This window comes from Aethalodelphis obliquidens, unplaced genomic scaffold, assembly GCF_003676395.1.
Source record: "Aethalodelphis obliquidens isolate GAN/ISIS:26980383/991018 unplaced genomic scaffold, ASM367639v1 scaffold21, whole genome shotgun sequence".
In the NCBI taxonomy this organism is placed as follows: domain Eukaryota; kingdom Metazoa; phylum Chordata; class Mammalia; order Artiodactyla; family Delphinidae; genus Aethalodelphis; species Aethalodelphis obliquidens.
In genome coordinates, this window is record NW_020837965.1 from 17,792,498 (window position 1) to 17,809,021 (window position 16,524).

A 16,524-nucleotide genomic window follows, 5' to 3' on the forward strand; every position below is an offset into this window, starting at 1 on the left:
CACTTTGTTATACAGCAGAAACTGACACAACACTGTAAAGCAGTTATATTCCAATAAAGATGTTAAAAAAGAAAATTTGTCCTTTTTTGACTGGCTTATTTCACTTAGCATAATGTCCTCAAAGTCCATTCATGTTGTAGCATGTGTCAGAATTTCCTTCCTTTTCAAGGGTGAATAATATGCTGTTGTATGCATTTTGTCTATCTGTTCATCTGTTGATGGACACCTGGGTTGCCATACCTTGCTCTCTTTAACTCACATATTATAGAAATTTCTTGCTCCTAAAAATTTGACTTCCCCCAGCAACCAGTATTTGTATCTAAATATACTGGTGTGAACCCCTTATTATTCTCTGCTAATTAAGTGCTGTGATTAAACAAAATGAGCATGGATTGGAATCACCTGGCAAGTGAGACATGCTCACAGGGATTACAGCAGAGATGAGAAAGCAGGCCTAGGAAGATTTAACAATGTTTTTGAGATTTTTTCCATATTTATTTTAAGGGAATGAAAATATTTCAGAAAACAGCTGATCCAAATTTCCTTTAACCATTGTGGCAATAAGCTCAAGTCTCTATGGGGGCACCTGTGTTTGCCCTCTGGGGCTCAGCACAGGGCCTGGGACACAGCAGGCACTCATCCATCTTTGTTGAACTAAGTGGAACCGTTCTTTACATCCCCAAAGGGCTGCTCATCTGGCTGCTTGTCATATTTGTTTCAGGAGCCCACAGACAGCCTTGAGGATAGCCTCCTTTTTTCCAGACCAGAGTTTATTATAGGCCCGGAAGGTGAGGACGAGGAGAACCCAGCAACTAAGCATGAGGAGAACCCAGGCAATCGCACCGAGCCCATGGAACGTGCTGGTAGGTGGACTCTGGCTGATGGGGAGAGAGGTGTGCACATCCCAGTTTGCACAGGTCTAAGGCTCAGAACCCGGATTTCTTAGATCACCATCGGCTTGGGCAAGCTCAGACTTGGGTTCCTCAGTACAGACTTGTGCACATGAACCATTTCTCTCAGGATTATGAAGTGAACAGATCCAGGTTGTGTTTCTCACAGAAGAGAGGTCACTGAGCATATTTCTTGCTATTGATAAAAACCTACCCTGTCCGTGAAAGCATCACCTCTACATATAGTGAATCATGTTCTCTGTGGAGAAGTAGCTGTGAACCAAGGCTGAAGGGCCCAAGTGGAGGCTGCCAACACTCTTGAAAGCCACTCAGGGCATTTGGCCAAAGCACAGTGTTTTTGGATAGAGGTGACCAAAGTTGAGCTCGTGCAGCTTCTGAGCCCCAGGGGCTTGGCTGTAATCCTGGATGGCCTCACCGTGAATAGCTGTACAAGTCGTACTCTAAGGCTAGTTGGCTCTGCTGAGAGCTGGGAAGAGAGGTGACCTCTTTCTACTTTGCTTAAAGGCTCTATGTAGGTGAATTGGGACCAGCAAGATGGCAAGCAGGCCTGGAATCATCTCCAGCTCCTCAAACTCTGAAGGAGTTTCAGGAATTTAGGATGGGACTCCACGTGCCTCTGAGAAAGCCTGGTTTCTGGATCTGCACTGTGACACTCTCGGAATTTTTATCTTCTTGCTTCCACTATCCTGAATTGTTAGAATACCTGACCCCTGGGGAGCCTACTCCCCAGGACCAAAGTTTGGGAAGCTTTCCATCATTTCTTCAGTGGACAGCAAACATTATTAAGTGACTGTTTTGTGGGGCTCATTGCAAGTCACGGGGTGTCTTATCAGACCAAGATAACTACATCATTAGTACGAAATGCTTGGTGGAAACTAACTGCTTCAGCATGATTGTGTAACTAGTTAGTTGAGGATGTATATGTTGCCTCACACTATTTAGAACCATTGAAACGTAGATGAGGGAACACCTGAGATAACCTACGTCATTGGTATTGAGTGTGTACTTGGAGTTGTAAATCTCTGTGTTGTTTCCTTTTGACCTTCCTTAATTGGGGTGGCAATTGGTGAGAACATGTGGGCAAATGATAAAGACCCAGGCTCCCCACCCTGCTTCAACCAGAGTGTTTTGACTTGCGCTATTTCCTATGTTGGAGTTCTAAGTAAGATTTTCTTTCAACAGAGGATTCCATAGCAAGGAATTTGAAACCTGCGGATCTAGGTCAGCCTTCTCACTTTGTAGATGAGGAAAATACATCCAAGATGGGTTAAGCAACTTGCCCATGGTCATATAGCACAAGTTATTCATTCCTGATTTATGCTTTTTTTTTTTTTTTTTTGCGGTACGCGGGCCTCTCACTGTTGTGGCCTCTCCCATTGTGGAGCACGGGCTCCGGACGCACAGGCTGAGCGGCCATGGCTCATGGGCCCAGCCGCTCTGTGGCATGTGGGATCTTCCTGGACCAGGGCACGAACCCGTGTCCCCTGCATCGGCAGGCGGACTCTCAACCACTGCGCCACCAGGGAAGCCCTGATTTATGCTTTATGCTTAACATGATTTCAAAACTGTAATAGAGCATCAGGGTCATCTGAGGAGCTGAAACACAAAATGAAATGAGTTCCACCTGCTCACCCCTGATTCTGGGCATATTTGGGGGCGGGGGACTGGGAATTGGAAACCCAAATATTGTACAACTAGTTAGTGGCAGGGTTGAGACTAGATCCCAGGGCCATGTTTCTATCAGGCATTGATGCCTAAGGGAAGCAACGATTTCACTTATGATCCAATAACCTGTACTCTTTAGATGTAAATATATATTTTTAAACCTGACATAGCACACAAATCAGTTCACTACCATTTTAATTTATATGTAACATTTTATTTGAACAATGGTTAAAATGAAGCAATTTGTTTTTATAAATTACTCTTTCCTTTGCTTAATTGTTGTAAACTCCACTTATTTAAACACTTGCTCTATTCATCTCCCCCAAATACTACTTCAGGCTCTGGTCACAGCCTCTGGTCTGTTTTCCTTCTTTTACTTTCTGCTGTCTTACAGGACGCAGTTATCACTTGTGTCCTCAGGGAAGAGGAATTTTCTTCCAAGCCCGGCCTTCCTGGCTGCTACGCATGCTGACCCTGCTTCTGCTCTGTGGGTCTCCAGGTGTTGGTCTTGAGCTCCTCTGTCAGAGAACAGATGGGTGCTCTACTGACACGTGTTCAGCGGTTTCCCTCTCTCATTCTAGAGTATTTCCTGTTTCTGCATTTTGTGGCCTGGTGCCTATTCTTTATAGCAGTCAGAGATGTCCTCCACTAAAAATGTTAAAAGTTTCTTTCATGCTAGACCAAATGGAGTTTAGTGCTGATAACAAGTATTTAAAATACATTGGGGTGGAAGATCCCCAATAAACTAGTATATACACCAGGAGGGTTTGACTCTCACTGTCTATGATCCTAGGAATGGCCAAAACTTAGAATGGTGATTTGAAAACATTTTACGTTAGTTTCTATATCTGGTTAACTTTTGAATTCTTTTCTCTAGCATGCCTCATGTAAAATATACCACCACTACCCACTATAGAGGCAAAGGTCTTTTTATTTATTTATTTACTTATTTTAAATAAATAAATAAATTTATTTATTTATTTATTTATTTATCTATTTTTGGCTGCCTTGGGTCTTTGTTGCTCGCACGGGCTTTCTCTAGTTGCGGCGAGCAGGGGCTACTCTTCGTTGTGATGCATGGGCTTCTCATTGCGGTGGCTTCTCTTGTTGTGGAGCACGGGCTCTAGGTGCTTGGGCTTCAGTAGTTGCAGCACGTGGGCTCAGTAGGTGTGGCACGTAAGCTCAGTAGTGGTGGCTCACGGGCTCAGCTGCTCCGCGGCATGTGAGATCTTCCCGGTCCAGGGATCAAACCTGTGTCCCCTGCATCGGCAGGTGGATTCTTAACCACTTTGTCACGGGGGATGTCCCAAAGGTCTTTTTAGAGCTCCTCACAGGAAGATAAAACCATGAGTAGCTCTGATCTGAATATGCTTGACTTCTTTAAAAGCCTCCCTTTTTGCACATGGGGGTCCTGTGCATGTGTGAAGAGTATACACTTGAGTCCTGGGGTAAATCCCTCCTTAGGTGCTAATATAAGTTGCATATCTCTCTTTAATACCTGCTTATCTCCCTTTCAGTTAGAAGGGCAAACCTCGGCAGGCCCTAAGCCCCTTCCAGGTATCAGCAGAAATAGCTGTCCACAGGAGCATAGGCTGGGCTGGGGTTGCCTCAGGGAATCAAAGACATCTGAATACACAGTGGAAGGTGGAAGCTGAGGATCCTAAATCTAGAAGGTTTCCTGCACTTGCATCGTGGAAAGGATATATGCTACCTTGGAGAACAAATAAACCCATTACATGAACACTTTTTAATATATTCTATTTCTATGTTTACTCCTCTTTGTTTTATGGTCTTGATCAATTCATGAACGGTGAGGGGAAGGAGTGATGCTAACCTTTGTGTAATTATTTCTTCCCAGCAATAAAGAATGATACTGAAAGAAAGTTTTGCTACCAGCAGCTTCCAGTAACGCTGAGACTAATATACACCATTTTCCAGGTATATTTTTTGAAATATTTGAATATTATATTTAGTAGCATTGCCGTTTTAGATAACTCAGTAAACTTGTGGTTCTTTGCCTAGGAAATGGCCAAGTTTGAAGAGCCAGACATTCTTTTTAATATGCTTAATTGCCTGAAGATCCTCTGTCTACACGGAGAGTGTTTATACAGCGCTAGAAAAGATCATCCTCAATTTCTAGCCTATATTCAGGATCATATGTTGATTGCAAGGTATGTCTTTCTAGTAGTTTTTTGTTTGTTCATATTTTAGGCTTTTATCTGTGAAAATCAATTTTAGAATAAGACTTACCAACTCATTGGGTTATTTCTCTTAGCCAGCACAGGCTAATTACCTATGGGAACTATGCTCGACTTCTTTTCTTTCTTTTATGTAGTCTAATTTTTGAGTATGTCAATATGAAGAATAGTAATTGTCTTTGCTAGGTACTTTAGAAGTAGAAAAGGCAAAAGAAGGATTATTTTATGCCTTTCAGTTGTTAGATGGCTTAAGAATATTGTGTACTCTAGGTGGGCTGACTTTTGTTGTTATTAAAGTGATCTCTACCAAATATGTACCCAGGCCATTTGGATTGCTGATGCCGTGGGATCTCTGCCTCAGCCTTTGGGCTTTGTATCCCAGGTTTTTCCCCCAAAGTACCACCCTGACACAAAAGCCATGGTGGACAATGTAGGGATTTGGGGAAGGGACACTCTTCCATTTTTCAAACAAGACTGCCTTAGAGAACTGGGAGAGCTACATGTTACTGGCCAAATCCAGAATTTTTTGTCGCTGAGACGGTTTTCTACTAGTGCTGTATATATATATATGCTTTGCCTCCTTCAACTAAATTGCAGGCTTCATGAGGGCAATGGTTTGGACATTCTTCTTATATAAGACCTACTGTTGTGCTCTGGAAGCATCATCATCCTTCATCACACAATAACAGTAGTTCAAGCTTTTTGAGTACCTACCATGTGATAAGTACTATATATCATTTCATTTAATACAACCAGCATTGGGAGGAAACAAAAGTTCAGAGAAGTTAAGAAATTTATGCTTGGTTACACAGCTAATTAATGGCAGGGTTGGGATTAGATCTATATTTGTCTGATTTCTACTATTAAGATGAAGCACACAGTGTTTGAAAGTTACTCCTTTTCATTCCATAGCTTTAGTACGTCTTCTCAAAAACAAGGCTCTCTAGTGACATGTACCTCAATATGTTCTCTGTAAAACGGAGATAATGTGTCACTTCTTCTTTCTCTTAGTGCTGCATTATAAGTTTTTAAAGTCAAACATAGTTTTGATTCTGATATTAACTCTGGAGCCAAATAGAAAACAAAACAAAAAGAAATAAAAGGCATACTTTAAATAATTGAATAAAAATTTTGAAAACATTATTACTAGAAATATATAGTCAGCACTATTCTGGCATGCAATGATAGGGACTTAGCTTAAACTTGCTAAGGTATGTTTTTGACCAGTAGTAGTCTGGTTTTAAGAATGGCAGGTACTCATAAGATGTTACCAGGGATACCTCTCTCTTCTTCTGTTTTTTTCTCTCTCTCTTTCCTCGCCCCTTTCTCCCTCCCCATCACTTAGCCTAGTTCTCTCTGTGCTGGTTTCTTCTCCTCAGGCTGTTCCTGTGAGGTGGGAGAGAGGGAGGGTTGCTAGCAGCCCTAGATTGACATTACACTTCATTCTTGAGATTTCAGAGTGCATATCAAAACCTGGAAAAAGGATGCTAGCGCTCTCATGCTTGGGTCACATGCCCACCCCTGGACTAATCACTCTTCATGACATTGATCACCCTGGGTTTTGTGTTCATTATTAGGATAGAGAAGGTGGGGGAACTTGATTGACAGCCCTGCCAGTTGGTGGAGAGGCTGTTCTTAATAGAGAAAGAGTTGTTCTTTGCTAGAATAAGAGGAAAAATTTAAAAAATCACTTATCACCCCATCATCTTAACATAACTGATATCAGTTATTATTTAACAGTCATTGTTCAATTATGTACCTTCATTTATAAAATACAATTTTAACTTTTATGTTAAAAATGCACTGTTAACTGGTAGTGTTCTCCTATGTTATCACATAAAAGTAATTTCTTTAAAAAAATTAACATAGGAAAAGAGCATAGGAACGGTTTTCCAAGGGTTATACTCTTGTGAATGAGTGGAATTTCACCAAAAGCATTCCTACCAGCCCTCTGTTAACTATACTTCCCACAAACTAAGATAATAAGATTCTTTTCCTAGAAAGATTGTCATAACTGTAACCACTTTGCTTCCTCTTGATTCCCCAGCCTGTGGAGAGTCGTCAAATCTGAATTCTCCCAGCTATCTTCATTGGCAGTTCCTCTCCTTCTTCACGCTTTGTCACTTCCTCATGGTGCTGACATCTTTTGGACAATCATTAATGGCAATTTCAACAGCAAAGACTGGAAGATGAGGTTTGAAGCAGGTACCTCTGTATTAGCTTAAAAATTCTCTCTGGGTCACAAGGTAAACCAGATGTCCAGTCATGACATCTCTTTTTGGCCCTCCTTTCCCCTCCCTTCTTTTTAGAAGGCATTGTCCTGCTTGCTAGTGTTCTTTGATGGCTCTCCTTAGTTGAGCCCTTGATAATAGAATTTTTCAGAGTGGTCCTTAGGTAGGTTGACCATGTCTAGTTTTGTCTGGGATAGTCCTAGTTTATGCCTGTTGTCCAGGTGTATTTATTAATTGCACCCTTGTTTACTCTCAAATGGGTCCTGGCTTGAATAATAAATTATGTAGTCACCTAGTAGGTTACTTGCATTTGAGTACCTGGGAATGTTTGGTAAAAATGCATATTTTGGGGCCTCATCCTAGACCTACTGAATCAGAATCTCAGGAGGTGAGACCAGAAGTCTATATTTTCTAACAAGTTCTCCAGGTAATTCAGTGAAGTTTGAGAAGCTCTGCTGTTGTACTCTTGCCATTGGAGCATCAGTGACCAAATCTGGTGAAGTGATGGGTATAATTCCTACTGCTTAGAATGGCAAGTTCCCAGAGGAACATGGTAAGGAAGGAATTGGGATGTGCTGTCTTAGTCTTGCATCTGCTGGTCTCACTGTCACCCTAATCTGCTGGTACTCCCGTTCTCAGGGGGCAGCAAGCAGGGTTGGCATACCAACCTGTGCCTTATCAGAATGGTTTCATATATTTTAGTGTCTCAAAAATTTAGCAGAGAAATGGAACTTCCATCAGGTGAGTTAACTACTCTACTTTGAGTTCAGTTCCCTAATAACTGACCACTTCAAAGAGTTCCTGCTTTTAATGCCCCATGAATCCCAGGGGCTGGTTTATTTATGTGATAGCACATAATGTTGTATGAAATTAGAGTAAAACCTTCTAGCAAAAGTCTACATAGTATTGGCCACATTTTATAGGCATTTGAATACAAATAAGGCAGGTAAATATTTAACTATGCTCTTTCATTACAATTTAAGGATTAGATTATTGCCAAATTAATCTTCTGAATCACAGCTCCGATTATGTTGCTTTTCTACTCAAAAAATTTTAATGGGTTTTCGGTGCCCAGAGAATAAAGTTCAGACTCCTTAAACTGGTGTTCAAAGTTTTCCATGGTCTAACTGCAAGTGTTTGCAGCCTCATTTCCCACTCTTCTTTCTACATATACCATTGCTATTTCTCCATTGCTTCCTGCTTCCCTTCACCCATGTGTTGGCCATTCTGTGCTCTCCATCTGAAATCCTCTTCTATTCAAGGTTCCATTTAAATGCCACCTCCCAAACAATGATGAACAACACAATAAATGACATTAAAAACTCTCTAGAAGGAATCAATTGCAGAATAACTGAGGCAGAAGAACGGATAAGTGACCTGGAAGATAAAATAGTGGAAATAACTACTACAGAGCAGAATAAAGAAAAAAGAATGAAAAGAATTGAGGACAGTCTTAGAGACCTCTGGGACAACATTAAACCCACCAACATTCGAATTATATAGGGGTCCCAGAAGAAGAAGAGAAAAAGAAAGGGATGGAGAAAATATTTGAAGAGATTATAGTTGAAAACTTCCCTAATATGGGAAAGGAATAGTTAATCAAGTCCAGGAAGCGCAGAGAGTCCCATACAGGATAAATCCAAGGAGAAACACGCCAAGACACATATTAATCAAACTATCAAAAATTAAATACAAAGAAAAAATATTAAAAGCAGCAAGGGAAAAGCAACAAATAACATACAAGGAATCCCCATAATGTTAACAGCTGATCTTTTAGCAGAAACTCTGCAAGCCAGAAGGGACTGGCAGGACATATTTAAACTGATGAAAGGGAAAAACCTACAACCAAGATTACTCTACCCAGCAAGGATCTCATTCAGATTCGACAGAGAACTTAAAAGCTTTACAGACAAGCAAAAGCTAAGAGAATACAGCACCACCAAACCAGCTTTACAACAAATGCTAAAGGAACTTCTCTGGGCACGAAACACAAGAGAAGGAAAAGACCTACAATAACAAACCGAAAACGATTAAGAAAATGGTAATAAGAACATACATATCGATAACTACCTTAAATGTAAATGGATTAAATGCTCCAACCAAAAGATATAGACTGGCTGAATGGATACAAAAACAAGAGCTGTATATATGCTGTCTACAAGAGACCCACTTCAGACCTAGGGACACATACAGACTGAAAGTGAGGGGATGGAAAAAGATATTCCATGCAAATGCAAATCAAAAGAAAGCTGGAGTAGCAATTCTCATATCAGGCAAAATAGACTTTAAAATAAAGACAATTACAAGAGACAAAGAAAGACACTACGTAATGATCAAGGGATCAATCCAAGAAGAAGATATAACCATTGTAAATATTTATGCACCCAACATAGGAGCGTCTCAATACATAAGGCAAATGCTAACGGCCATAAAAGGGGAAATTGACAGTAACACAATCATAGTAGGGGACTTTAACACCCCATTTTCACCAGTGGACAGATCATCCAAGATGAAACTGAATAAGGAAACACAAGCTTTAAATGATACATTAAACAATGTGGACTTAATTGATATTTATAGGACATTCCATCCAAAAACAACAGAATACACTTTCTTCTCAAGTACTCATGGAACGTTCTCCAGGATAGATCATATCTTGGGTCACAAATCAAGCCTTGGTAAATTTAAGAAAACTGAAATCATATCAAGTATCTTTTTTGACCACAACGCTATGAGACTAGATATCAATTACGGAAAAAAATCTGTAAAAAATACAAACACATGGAGGCTAAACAATACGCTACTTAATAACCAAGAGATCACTGAAGAAATCAAAGAGGAAATCAAAAAATACCTAGAAACAAATGATAATGAAAACACAACGACCCAAAATCTATGGGATGCAGCAAAAGCAGTTCTAAGAGGGAAGTTTTTTGTTTTTGTTTTTGTTTTTTTTTTGCAGTACGCAGGCCTCTCCCTGTTGTGGCCTCTCCCATTGCAGAGTACAGGCTCCGGACACTCAGGCTTAGCGGCCGTGGCTCACGGGCCCAGCCGCTTTGCGGCACGTGGGATCTTCCCGGACTGGGGCATGAACCCGTGTCCCCTGCATCGGCAGGTGGACTGTCAACCACTGCACCACCAGGGAAGCCCTATACATATTTTTCATATTCTTTTCCATTATGGTTAATTAAAAATAAGTGAATCAGTGAATTTATTGAATAAATACTGTATGTACTAGTTCTTTTCCATTATGGTTAATTAAAAATAAGTGAATCAGTGAATTTATTGAATAAATACTGTATGTACTAGTTATCATGGGAGCAATACGAAGAGTGTAAGAGCAGATTCTTGCCCTCAAGAAGCTCCTAATTTAATTGATGAGATCAAATATAAACATGTAAGAGATTAAGAAACTATAACAGTAAAAATATAATTCAAGACAACAGAAGATAATGGTATAGATATAATTCAGACAACAGAAGATATGTCATATAGCTATATATAAACACACAAATGCCATAGGTAAATGAATAGTATTTTTGCAGGAGTTCGTGGGATGGAAAGGCCACTCTAGGAAGTCAGAGTGACTTTACAGAACGGTAGAATTTCAGCAGCAGACTCTTTAAGGATGGTAGAATGTCAATAAGCAGAAAAGAATAGAAAGAATATTCTGTCTAGGCTGCTGGAACAGCTTAAGTAAAGTCCTGAAATGTCTTTGCATGGAACTATATTGCTTCACTATTTATTATAACTTTTTATAAAGCTATGTTTAAAGAGTGGCTGGAATAATTTAATATAGATGTGCAGAATAATGGTGCATCTGTTTCATGGAAGAAATATGTGGCTTCTATAGCCCCAGGAAGACTGGTTGTCATATCACTTCATGACATATTAAGGACTTAGAGCCAGCCCTGGTGGGCACGTCCCACATCCCTGTGTGGTCTGCAGAACCTCTATAGAATGGACAAAGATATGAGCATGGAGGCATTTTGAAAAGTTTGAAATGTGGCTGAAAGTTAAACAAAGGTAAAGACCATTAAAAAGAAAAGAAAAGAAAACCCAAAACTAAATCAAGGCTGCCTGACATAAAAATACTACACTGCGTAGAAACGGTTTCTGCTGCACAGATAAAATGGAACACTAAAGAAGGTGGCATTAGGGCTTCCCTGGTGGCGCAGTGGTTGAGAATCTGCCTGCCAGTGCAGGGGACACGGGTTTGAGCCCTGGTCTGGGAAGATCCCACATGCCGCGGAGCAACTGGGCCCGTGAGCCACAAGTACTGAGCCTGCGCGTCTGGAGCCTGTGCTCCGCAACAAGAGAGGCCGCGACAGTGAGAGGCCCACGCACCGCGATGAAGAGTGGCCCCCGCTTGCCGCAACTAGAGAAAGCCCTCGCACAGAAACAAAGACCCAACACAGCCAAAAATAAAAATAAGTAAATAAATAAATTTTTAAAAAAAGGTGGCATTAGAATTTCCTTTTGGTATTTAACATCAGCGTAGGGGGGCCCAGAGTTAGCTTTTTCTCTGTGGGATCATTTCTCAGACCGTCTAAATAAATGTCAATTTTTTTTGTTCTCTGCCTTTGACATTGCAGTGGAAAAAGTGGCTGTAATTTGTAGATTTCTGGATATTCATTCAGTGACCAAAAACCACCTGCTGAAGTACTCCCTGGCACACGCCTTCTGCTGCTTTCTGACGGCTGTGGAGGACGTCAACCCAGCTGTGGCTACAAGGGCTGGTCTCCTGCTTGACACCATAAAGAGGCCAGCCTTGCAGGTGACGTCCCTCAGATGTGCATTATCTGCTCTGCGGATGGTGCTCTGCTCTACTCTACTAATTCATTGAGTTATTTGTCACATAAACACACAGAATACTGATGATGATGGTAACAGTGGAAATTTTTACATCGAGAAAAGCATCCCAGAACCACACTGTATTAACAGATCTCTTGTTTTTATTTGTTGATTCTTTCTTTCCAGTCTTTGTCCCTATGCTGCCATCGCTTCTGACAGATGATAATTATTGTATAATTTTGTGTGTGTGGCAGATTTTTAAACTAGGTTGGTTATTTTATACCATTTAGCTGGCTCCTGGGGCAGAAGCCCTTGTCACTGAGTCTAGATGCAAGGAGAAATCAAATGAATTATAATATAAACCAAAGCAAAACAAGAGATGGCAAATATACTACTGAAATGAAATACCACAAAGTAAAATCAGAGAGACATGAAATGTGAGGCCTGGAGAGAGTTGTTTGTTTAGCTTATTTGGCACCTTTATTTTATACTTGAAAAAACCAAGTCTCAGAGAGATAATGTGACTTTTCAAAGAACACAGAGTGAATTCATGGGAGAACCAAGACTAGAACCTCTAAAGTCCTGATCTACTGTTTTTCCACATTGGCACCTGATTTATTATTATATTGTTATTATTAAAAGTAATAATAATGGCAAGAACTAACATTTGTCAAACAGGTATTGTGTTTCCGGGGCAGTGCATGAGAAGTGTCCCATCATGCATTACTTCATTTAATCCTCACAATAATATTGTGTGTGTTCCCATTTTACAGATAGAGAAGTTGAGGGTTAGAAAGTTTAAGTAACTTTTTCAGAGTCACACGGCTAATAAGTGGCAGCACAAACTCAGGTCTGACTCATAATAATGTCCATGTTCTTAATTGTGTGTGTGTGTGTGTGTGTGTGTATGTGTGTGTGTACACAAGGTCTCCCAAACCAGTGTAAGAGCTTCTCTTGTAAAAAAGACTAAGAAGAAAGGGCAAACTATGCAGAATCTGAAAAATTGTAGAGCTCTGCTGCTTGTGGACCCATACCTCCCCATGTAAAAATTCCCAGTTGTCTTCTGCATAGTCCTTCTGTGTTGGTCTTAATAAGACAAGGTAGTTGTATGTCTAACCCCCGCTCAGGGCTTGGAACATAGGAGGCACTCATTAGATGAGAGTTGAATGAATTAATAGCATAATTGGATGAATTAGTTTTAAAATTTCATTCAGTTAAAAAAAGGGAAATGGTAGACTCACATACTAGAGAAATAGATGCTCAGTCCATTCCAACTTGGATTTCTTAAGATTCTATGTTCCACTCACATTCCAAGAAGACAAGATGACTTTCCTTTCTTTTAGAATCATGGAATTTAGCATTGAAAGGGAATTTAAAGACCATATTCTTGTGTATTCTAAAATGTAGTTTTGGAAGTACGCTTCTCTTAATAGAAACTACAGACATTAAAGAAAGAAACACTGGTCTGAGGGTATTTGGATTAAGTGGTTATTATTCGATGCATCAGAAGAATCAATAATATACATTTAGCTCAGATTTCTGAGTCAAAATTCAAGAGATATTCAACGATTAGGAGAAGCTCCTCTTCTGCGTTTTTTTTTTTTCCCTACCAAAAATGCAATCAAAGAAGATTTCAGTTGAATCATTCATTCTTCATTGTAAGCATGGATTGAGGAGGCTGCCTTGTTTCACTGACTTTGCTTGGTGTATTTACATCTGACTTGCCTTTTTTTTTTTTTTTTTTAACCTTTTCCCCAGGGTCTGTGTCTTTGTCTTGACTTCCAGTTTGATACTGTGGTTAAAGATCGACCCACAATATTGAGCAAGCTTTTACTCTTGCATTTTCTTAAGCAAGATATTCCTGCTTTGAGTTGGGAGTTCTTTGTCAACAGATTTGAAACGCTTTCTTTGGAAGCTCAGCTACATTTGGATTGTAACAAAGAATTTCCTTTTCCTACAAGTAAGCAAAACAAAGAACTTGCTTTAAACAGTCACAGTTCCTATTCTGGTGCTTGCTGGATAAACAGAAGATGCTCCGCATGTAGTTTAATTTCCCATTATGGAGGATACCTTGACTTCATGTACTCAGTTCATCAAATGTTTATTGAATATCTACTGTGGTAATCTGCAGGTTAACTATTTTCTGGCATTCCAACATCAAAATTTTTCTCATTTAGGCACTTCCCTGGCGGTCCAGTGGTTAAGACTCCACGCTTCCAATGCAGGAGGCATGGGTTCAATCCCCGGTCGGGGAACTAAGATCCCACATGCCATGTCGCGCGGCCAAAAAAAAAAATGAAAAAAAAAATCTAATTTATTTGAGGACCGATGAGAACTATTTGTGACTCTGTGTTCCTTAAATAGTATTCAACCATCATGTTTGTAATGTCCGTGAGGAATTTTGTGAGATATATTTGCACTTTGTAAATTTACTCTTCCATGCTTAGTAATCAGTTACCTGGAGCTCTAAACAGATGGAGGAAAGACTTTGGTCACTCAACTATTTATCCCGTGATAACAAAATTAGATACTTTAATCTTATGGTCTAAACAGAAAAATGATAAATGATAGTCAAAATAGGTAATAGCCATGATTTTTTAATATAAGGCTTCTCATAGAGGGAGATAGATGAATGAGAAATGTATCCATGGAAGATGACTTTTAATATTGAAAATATACACAGATGGATTGTTTCAAACTACTTGTATAACATAGCGAGTTAAGGAAAATGATCACCTCTAATTCCTTTTGCAAAGCTATCACTGCTGTGAGGACCAATGTCGCTAATCTCAGTGATGCAGCCTTGTGGAAGATCAAGAGGGCTCGTTTTGCAAGGAACCGCCAGAAGAGTGTGCGTTCCCTCAGAGACAGCGTGAAAGGGCCCGCGGAGTCCAAGAGGGCGCTCTCCCTCCCTGAGACCCTAACCTCCAAAATCCGTTGAGTATCTTCTTCCATCCTTCCCTTAAATCTGTTTGATGTCTTTCTGAGGCTGACATGTCTTGTTGAATGTTCACAGATAGTAGTGTATTTAGCAAACTGAGCTCCTTCAGCTGCATTGGCCTTCATATTCCCTAGAGGATCCCCTCAGATGTTTCAATGCCCTGGGTGGCTTTTCCCAGTTGCTGGTGAAACAAATCCCCGATCCAGCAGCAGATTGTTTTGAAATGTAGAAGGCAGTTAACTCCGTTGATGCATGGCAGGAGACGCAGGAGAAGCGTTTGCTCCTAAGTCCTAGAATATGAAAGTTTCCACTACCACCATTATAACCTAAGAGCTTCCTGGATGAGACTTTGTCAAGACCCATGGCAACTAAGAGGGTAGAGTGGAACTTTGGAATGCATTTTCTTTTCATGAATGGCAAAGCCAGCCAACAGGCTCCTAGAAAACCAATAATAATGGTGTTTTCAAAAAAGAAAAAACAGGCTGATAAGTTGAATTTCTGCCCAACTTCACCAGATAATTTATAAATAAAAACAAACATCATTGCCAACTAAAAAAAGACCATATATACTTGTTTTCTAAAGGTCTTTTTTTATATTGCACTTTTAAAGAAAACAAAAAATTACCAAATGACTAGATGAACTGTAATGATTAGCAATGGCTCATGAATGACAAATAATTAAAAATTCATAACTAAATCATCATATTAGTGAATAAGTACATTAAATATAATACTAACTTGTAACATTTATTAAATGATTTAATTTTTAAATAATGTCATGTAGTTAATAAAATAACACCATAAAACATATTTTCTTATCCTGTCAGAAGCTGAAATGTTTGTTTTTTCATTGACATTTCTTAGAAGTCAGCTATATGTAACATAACCATTTTTAATCATAACTATGATTTTATTTTTTTTATTGCATTTCTCTCTATTTTATGACAAGCTACGGAAATGTGGTATTTTGAACTTTGGAAGAGTCAATGAAAGCTCTTTAAGCAATCAATGACCCAGCTTTTCAGGGAGCAAAGATAATAACAGATGGCCATTTAAGAATAACCTTTAGCATTGCTAGGCCCAGTGAAACTGCATCAGATTCTAGAAACCAGTAGCTAGATTCAATAAATTACAATTTCTATATGAATTTCCCAGCTCTTTTATAACCTAACTAATCAGTTTGGGATATAAAGTTTATTTATTGTTATTTCTTGTTAATTGATTCACATGACAATTTTGAAGAATAAGAATTGAAGTAACATTAAAGGATGTTCTTTAGATTCAAAGAAAGCCACAGAACTTCTGTGACGTAAACATCTTGTATGTGATGTTAATTACAAATATGAAAACTAAACTTGCTCCTGCTATCCAGTGCAGTTAGCACTGAGTATGTTTTCTAGGCTCAAGTTGTTTTTAATGCTTATTTAAATAGAGTTGTTGTTGATTTTTAAGCTGTGAGGTTGACCAGGCATGAGCAGTCTGCTCCAGCTCTCGGTGGGACACCCGAACAGATGCCAGGTGGGTACTTCTGACGTTGAAGGGCCGTGTGCAAGTGTCTATCACAGGTGGACGAGGTAAAGAATACGATGTCTCTAACTGGACCAGAGTGATGTATTTAGGATTTGAAAGCTCGAAGGGTTTTACCCCTTCGAGATGCTCAAGTGTTTGAGCCCCTGACATGGCAATTCTTTCCATCTTAAAATTGGCAGATGACTTTTGATCCTGTTAACTTATGGTCCAGTAAGAAGCATCATGTTACCCGAGTATGCACTTTTCCCCCGAGA

The 16,524-nt window shown here is 39.7% G+C and overlaps 1 protein-coding gene across 3 annotated transcripts in view; it reads left to right on the forward strand.

Moving 5' to 3' along the window:
* UNC79 (unc-79 subunit of NALCN channel complex) overlaps positions 1 to 16,524 on the forward strand; it is a 249,818-nt gene that overhangs the window by 142,233 nt on the left and 91,061 nt on the right. For 2 of the 3 annotated variants that reach the window (XM_027120418.1, XM_027120421.1), the window contains 7 exons: positions 722 to 863; positions 4,435 to 4,514; positions 4,599 to 4,747; positions 6,822 to 6,979; positions 11,601 to 11,782; positions 13,558 to 13,759; positions 14,556 to 14,735. In XM_027120418.1, coding sequence (XP_026976219.1) covers positions 722 to 863; positions 4,435 to 4,514; positions 4,599 to 4,747; positions 6,822 to 6,979; positions 11,601 to 11,782; positions 13,558 to 13,759; positions 14,556 to 14,735 — 1,093 coding nt within the window. Of the gene's footprint in view, positions 1 to 721; positions 864 to 4,434; positions 4,515 to 4,598; positions 4,748 to 6,821; positions 6,980 to 11,600; positions 11,783 to 13,557; positions 13,760 to 14,555; positions 14,736 to 16,192; positions 16,259 to 16,524 lie in introns of all 3 variants that reach the window. The other variant, XM_027120419.1, reaches the window with a different exon arrangement.